The 7,663-nt window shown below is 40.2% G+C and overlaps 1 protein-coding gene across 1 annotated transcript; it reads right to left on the bottom strand.

The window, feature by feature from the left end:
- Positions 1-3,985: 3,985 nt before the first annotated feature.
- LOC130736655 (protein FAR1-RELATED SEQUENCE 5-like) lies at positions 3,986-6,127 on the bottom strand. The gene is made up of 4 exons (XM_057588457.1): positions 5,729-6,127; positions 4,980-5,626; positions 4,240-4,462; positions 3,986-4,063 (listed from the first exon to the last, which is right to left on the bottom strand). Exons 1-4 carry the CDS (start codon positions 6,125-6,127, stop codon positions 3,986-3,988), a joined length of 1,347 nt encoding a protein of 448 aa, XP_057444440.1.
- Positions 6,128-7,663: the final 1,536 nt, after the last annotated feature.

Raw genomic sequence — 7,663 nt, 5'->3', positions numbered from 1 at the left:
TTGTTTTTAATTTTAACATGAAGAACGTACCCGCTTGGTTTGTAAGGAAATGGATGTCAAGGAAGTATTCGAACGCTGATTTACAAACCGAGGATGGGAAACGTTACAACGTGAAGCTATGTTGGAATGTTACACGCCGCTTCACTTGTGCATATGGCGGGGAGTGGTATGATTTGGTGGAGGACCAAAATTTGGATGAGGGAAACAACATATGTGTGCATGCAACTAAGTACTGTGACACTTATAAGGTCACTGTTAGCTGCCGTCGCCGTCATTAGATTTATTTCACTTTTGTCATCATGTATCACTTTGAACATTGTGTGTTCATCACCAATCCCGTTTGTGATGTATGGTTTGATTGTTTGTCATTAACGAACCTTTGAAGTTTAGTGTTCTGGTTTATTCGGTTTATTTTCAATTAATGGAATGAAGTGTTTTGTTCCTTTGTATTATTTTCAATTATCACGAAGTGGAAGCTTTGGGCCACAAATTTTTTAAAGAAAAAACTGATTGTGTGAAAGCATTGAAGTGGCCATTGAAGTCTACAATTTCTGAACGCATTTTCACTAGTGGGCCGAATACATTGGCCCTCTTTTTTTTTTGGTATCAGAAATGGGCTACAGAATTTTGGGGCCCAATAAATGTTTGAAGCTAAACTGGCAATTCCATGGCTCCACAAAAACCAAAAACACGCCCATGTTCATAAAATAAATTAAACCTTTGTAAACAGAATAAAAATTAAACCCATTCAAGCTAAACTGGTAATACTGCATTCAACACTCTTCAATTAGATAGTTTGCCATTTCTCATTCCGTAAACAACAGTTCAGCTAAAACATACATCACATATCAAACTAGCACTAAACAAACACACAGCCCATATCCATATTCAAACTAAACAAACAGATCCCAACTCATGACATGAATATATATTAGTCTACACATGTTCAGTTCATCAAACACAATTGAAATCAAATACATGAAAAGGTACAAACACACACACACAACAGCCCTTATCAAACCAGCCACTTCTGTAACGCCCCGATTTTTCGAGTGTCACACAGTAACCAATCACATGTATTTTTGTAAAGAGTTTTCGTCGATTCACATATTAGTCTTGCATTAATGACAAAGGTTCAATTATTGTGAAACTCTTGAAAACTTTACGATATAAATTTTGCGAAATAAATAAAACATAAGTTTCTGAATAAAACAACTCTGTAAATGAAGGCAACCATAATTCAAAGTACATAAACTGTAACCTTGGGCTAAAGCCCTACATCAAAAGTACATCAAAAATCCCTGAAAATAAAACTTATAAATAATAGTTCAGAACTACGAGTCACTCGACCCCCAATAAGAGAAACATCAATCACTCCTCGAGCCACCCACAAAGTCTCTGACGCTTCTTCACTGGAGCAGTGGCATCCGGATCTGGAAGTGACTCTAGAGGCGGGACTGGAAAGTCACCAATACGCCCCCACCAGGTTGGGGCCTCATGCGCTCGTGAAGTATCCTCCTCTACATCAGCCAACTATGGAGAGTTCGAGCTAGAACCCTCATCACCTGGGTGAAGGAAGCGGCATGGTGCAAAGGACATCTTGACCTTGCCCCATTCCATCTTCTGAGTCTCAATGATGTTCCCATGTCGGTCTCGTCCGGTGATCGTAGCACTGCCGACGTACAAGCGACGTACCTGGCTAGAGTCGGTCTGCCAGGCGTTGTCCTTTCCCTAATCAGGGAGATCGATTGTCCAGGAGGTCACAACACTCTTGGTCTTCACCATCTGGGCCCCCCCCCCAGAATAACACATAACAAACATTGCAAGGGTCAGATCTCATGTTCACATATAGGAAGATCATATATCACATAGATAATAAGATTTAAATGGAAAATCTTTAAGTCTCATCTCAGTTAGTCACCTAAGTTCAGTTAGACTAACATCCTCACCATTCACACAACCACCTCAACACCATGGCCAAATCACGATCATCCGCAGATGAACAATCACAAGGGGACACTCAGTACAACCCAAGTCACATGGGGACACACAGTACAACCCATAATCTCGAGGAGACCGCAGTCAACCTCATCACGTGAGGACACACAGTACAACCCACAAACACCCTCAGGTGCAAGTAACCGTTTGTCTCTAACGGTACCATCGTTCTCATGGTCCATAGTCATCACTAGACCTATGTTCCAATAACGTCACATTTTACTTGCAAGCGATTAAGTTCTCATTTCTCTTGTTCAAGGCTATACTATGTCAACCTAGAGTCTTAACAATTATAACTTCGAATAATGAAACATAAACGACAGAAATAATCACAGCACCAAAAGGAATTACAGCTGGATGAGCGACCTTTTGGCAATATCCAAATCAGGCAACGTATAAGCTATACCAAAACACATAGACATATTGTCATGCATACCAATACTTAAATCATGGCAACCTCATCAACCAAGCTATCACATAAACTTGTGCATGAATCGGAAGAAAGAAAACTCGCCGACAACCACAAAAGTGGCTCGGCCGAACCCTAAAGGGCTCAAGGGTTTTCAAAACTCTTCCTTTCTTCCACTCCAACTTCACAAGCCAATGTCCAGCCAACATTATCAAGCATATTCTCACAAAATTCCAGAACTGATCATACATCATCTTTCATGCTAAGTCATGTGAAAATCTAGTCAAAATCTAGTGAAAAATCATGGAATTCATACCTATGACATGGGGTCATTTGATAAGCATTAACATATTGATCATGTCATCATACAAGCATCACAAATTTGGTACAAATTCCAGTAGCAATCAGACATAATCAATAGCATCAAAAACTAAAGAAAAATCCACCAAAACCCTTGTTTTGGGTGTAGCCGAGAGCACCATATGCTCTAGGCTTCTCTCTTTTTCTTTTAAAACGTTTTGGCCATTCTATAGGACAACATAGAGCAGCAACCACATCATGCTAATCATCATCATATTCAGCCCTAGACATACAATACAATACAGAATGTGTTCTAGGCAAAAACATGATAAAATAGTCAAGTTTGGCAACTAAGGCAAGTAAGCATGGCATCAAACTTTGATCATGTTTGTGGCTGCACATACCAAACTCCTAAAGCATGTGTTCTACCCTCATCCATCATACATCATCAACCAAACCAAACTCATATCATAGGCATGCTAATCAAGAAAACCTTCATCATATAGAAACCTAGACTCTACCCACTAGATCCACCCTTACCTTAGTTGTTGGGTTTGAAAAGATGAAATATTGGTGATGGAAGAGCCGAATGGAAGAGCCTTCTCCTTGCTGCACCTTCATCCTTGACTTGATCTCCTCCTTTCTCTCTTGACCTCTCTTGCTCTTTCTTCTTCTTCTTCTTCTTCTTCTTCTTCTTCTTCTTCTTCTTCTTCTTTCTTTCTCTCTAGCCGCCACCTCTCTCTCACTCTTTCACTCTTGTTTTCTTTTTTTCTCTTCTGAATGTGTGTGGGAAAATGAAAGTATGGGATAAGGTTTCTAACTAAGCCTTATTTGGTCTCTCAAAAGCTGCATAATTCTCCCCCTTTTGCCCTCACACTCGCAGCCCAAGCAAGCCCAACTAGGGTTTTGCACACTTCACAAATTTGAATTGAGACATAGCATTAATGGCTCTTCATTTGCCTATAACTCCCTTGTCCCAAAACTGATCAGCACTTAACTAAGAGACATAGCTCCCAAATTTCCCCTTGATTCATGCAATCCTAGTCAAAAACAAATCTCCTCTCCCTTCCTATTCACCTACTCGAGTATGGCCCACATCCTTGGCCTCCAAGCAACCCAAAATCACTTATCTTGGAGTCCTTGACCTTATAAATAATTATTTCCTAGCCCTCGAGTATTATCACTTCAATATTAATAATACTACACACTCAAAGCATCAAGGAAAATTCACAATACATAAGCAAATCACATCTATCATTTATTCTATAATAAATAATTTTATTCATCAAAGTAGGGTCTTACAACTTCAGCCCGTATCCAAGTAGGCACTTCAACTTCATAAATGGTCCAACACAGCTGTTAGAACAATAGTAAAAAATGATTCAAATGTAAATTTTAAGTATTATTTATAGATTAAAGACAACACAAGTAAAATACTCACCTCATTGTGTTTGTCTTAGGCAAGTTTTGCGATTATGACCCGCATCACCGCAAAGACCGCAATGGGAAATACGTCTCCCCGCTCCACTCACTCCAGGTGCACCATCCATGTGTTTTTTAATGTGTTTGAGCGGGTCACGCAAGTATCTATCAGGATCATTAGCCATGATTGGTTCAGGTTGTTTCACTCCATCACCACCCTTTTTCATCTTTCTTGCTTGCTTCAAAACAATCTCATTTGTTTCCCGAAATGTCTTCGGTGCTCTACAAGCTGATTTACACATCCGCCTGCAATTTTCCTTCAAAACGTGATATCTGCAAACATCCATTGGGTCCCATGAAGCCAATTGTTCACCACGCAACTCAAGACCCTCTTTTGCTGCTTTGGTTCATCTCCCAAGAACTAAGGATGATAGAATTTCAGGAAGGTCTATAAATCTGCATCAGCTAGAATGTGATCGCATGGAATGCCATGCGATTCCATCCTCATACAAGAGCATTTAAAAACAACAATTGTTTGGCACAATGAAACAACCCATTTCCTACTAGACAATGAGAAATTTGAGACATAGTAAATGATGGAAGTTGAAGTCTCCTTGTATAGATTAACCTTGAGCATCATTGCCCGATGAAGAGCCTTAGAGACAAGCTTAAAAATGCTATCTGTGTAATGGTTGGAAGCTGACCTCTCAAGTCTCTTTAGTTGGGTTTGAGGAACATGTCTCCTTGCATAGATGCAAAATCAGCCTCACGCTCCCTTTGTCGCTGATAGCTCAGATATCAGTTGAAATTGTGCATGAAATCCGTTAAGTTGTTCCATGAATCCACAAACCTGCCAACTTGGGCATGTAATCCCTCAACCCGAGAGGTTGTACGAGAGCCCGCAAAGAATTCACCCCGCATATGTGCAGTAGCCCACATCTTCTTCTGCGCATACAAGTCTTGAACCCACACATTGTCTTGACATCCACATTCAATAACCATTTCAGCAAATTTTTTCTCAAACTTTGCAACTTCAAGATCACAAAGCATGCATCTAGTGAACATTTGAATGAATTTTGGTTCAACAACATTGCTTACTGCATTGCGGAGAAGATGCCAAGCACATAACCTGTGATGAGCATTTGGTAAAACCTTTCTTATCGCCTTTTTAATTGCTGGATCTCCATCTGTGATCACTGACACTGGAAACTTCTCGTGCATTGCATCTAACAAATTCTGAAGCAACCAAACATATGTATCCTCTTGCTCATTGGAAACTAGAGCAGCAGCGAATATAATTGTCTGGTTGTGAGGATAAACCCCGGAGAATATCATAAGAGGCCGCTTGTACTTGTTCTTCTTGTAAGTTGCATCAAATGCCAACACATCACCAAACAATGAATAGTTGTCACGGCTGCAACCATCGCTCCAAAATAACTTGTCTAGCCTTCGATCCTCATCATAAGTGTGTTTCCAAATCAGGTCAGCATCTTTCTCCTTCAACTTACGTAAAAAACCAATAACACCCCTTGAATCACATACCTTGTCCTCCTTCTTTTTAAATCATTCATTCCACATTTGTCTAGGACCAAAAGGAACATTTTGGTATCCACCCATCTGGTTGGCAAACACACCATAAGCTTTTGGAGTGCTGATTCCTGACATCCTATAGCAATTCAACTGAGTAATGTCAGCCTCGTCCATTCTCCGATGGGCAGGTGCCAATCCAATCAAATCATCTCCAACAAGTACATGATTTTGCTCATCACAAACAGATTTAACATGCCAACGGTTGTCCACCTTCAGAACATGAAGCATGCAATGAGCCTTACACTCACATCTTGTGTCTTTTTTCGGAAACTGCTTTCTCTTTTCACCAGCATGGCCAGCATAGTCTTTCCTTTTACCCTCTCTAAAGCAGACTAGTGTTTGTTGAATAACATCCCCAACTTTATTTTTAATTGTCCTGCTCTTTATCTTGCACTTGAACATCTCCATCACCTTCAACAACTACTCTAACCACATCTAGTGCATCCTGGCAGGCAATCAAATCAACCAACAAGAACTTAATTTGAGGCATAAATGGAATTTTCAGAAATTAATGGAGATGTTCAGAACTTCATTTTCCACACAACCCATAACACAATATGGAATTTTCAGAACTTCATTTTCCATACAAACCACAACACAGGTATGGAATTTCCACAATCCTTGGAAAACGCAACTTCCTATTCCTAACCCAGCTATGTAATTTTCAGAGCACCAGAAATAATGAAGAAACAGAGAGAACTAAGTACTTAAGAGTTACCTGAACTGGGGACTGGAGTGGGGGGTTCATCGTTGTGATAGTTGGACCGAGACTCCTGGGTATGAGAAGACATGATCAACGCCAGCAACCAAACCAAAAGCCCAGAAAGCAAACTCAGTTATGCCTGCGAGGTCGCGAGGTCAGCGATGAAACCAGAAACCCTGAAATCAGAATACACGATGTCAGCGATTTATGGGCCTAATCGAAGCAACGGCGGAGGAAATGGATGAGGTTTACCAAATCGTGTCTCAAAAGGAGAAGATGGACGCCGGGGTTCAGCAAATCGCGGCTCGTACAGATGAAATGGAGGCTGCTCGCACAGATGAGATGGAGGAGGCGATAGAGGAGAATCGGGTTATGGGATTTGCAAGGACGCGAATCTGGTTACGGGATTGCAAGGAGGAGAAACCCTAACTGGAGGAGTTCATCATGTTGAACAAGATAGAGAGATGAATGAGTGATGATGGAGTGATGGAGTGATCAGGTTTGAGATGAATTCATTAAGTGATTTGGGTTTGTTACTGAATGAGTGATGGGTTTGTTACTGAAGGTGAAAGGGATGAATTCATTATTTTGTTAATGATTAATGTTTTACTTAAAAAATTATTAAACTTTTTTTTACTGGACCAGTAACTCAAGAAGTTACCACACTCACTTAACTATAATCATTAATAACTATTTCCCTAATTATATCATAATATATTAAATTTAAAAAATAATATATAAATTACCTGTTAAACTTCCTATTGCAGGTCAAAAAGCAGACGTGCAACCATGCACAAGTTTTTAGAGGACCATAATAAATCGACCCCTGATAACTAGTGTTATGATATGCCAATCTTTTTCGTTTCCTCTATGTCAGTGTTATAAAACTCGGCTCGAACCGGCCAGTTTGACCGGTTGAACCGGGAACCGGACCCTAGACCGGTTTGAGCCGAGCATCGAACCGACCATGTAAGCCGCCCGGTGTGAACCGGTCAACTCGGCCGGTTTTTATGGTTAAACCGGAACTCGGCCGATCTCGGTTGAACCGGTCATTTTTTTTTCCAGCATTTTTTTTTGAACAAAGCACTTTTTTTTCCTTAGCATTTATTAGTTGTGAAAAAATTTAGAAAAGTGTCTAGCTTGGATTCAAACTCATTCCCTCAAGATGCAATGCTGTGAACCTTACCACTAGGCTAGACAAGTGTTTTGAGATAATGGTTACATTTAATTATATATATAAA

Source organism: Lotus japonicus, chromosome 2 (assembly GCF_012489685.1).
Source record: "Lotus japonicus ecotype B-129 chromosome 2, LjGifu_v1.2".
Classification (NCBI taxonomy): domain Eukaryota; kingdom Viridiplantae; phylum Streptophyta; class Magnoliopsida; order Fabales; family Fabaceae; genus Lotus; species Lotus japonicus.
This window is presented reverse-complemented; position numbering and strand designations above follow the sequence as displayed.

What these genes read in the sequence shown, in the direction of transcription:
- LOC130736655 (XM_057588457.1), bottom strand. Translation starts at nt 6,127, where the DNA reads ATGGAGATGTTCAAGTGCAAGATAAAGAGCAGGACAATTAAAAATAAA. An exon ending in TTACATGCCCAAGTTGGCAG is followed by an intron (nt 4,463 to 4,979) that starts GTTTGTGGATTC and finishes GGATGTTTGCAG; the next exon opens with ATATCACGTTTTGAAGGAAA. An exon ending in ACATGGATGGTGCACCTGGA is followed by an intron (nt 4,064 to 4,239) that starts GTGAGTGGAGCG and finishes TTGTTCTAACAG; the next exon opens with CTGTGTTGGACCATTTATGA.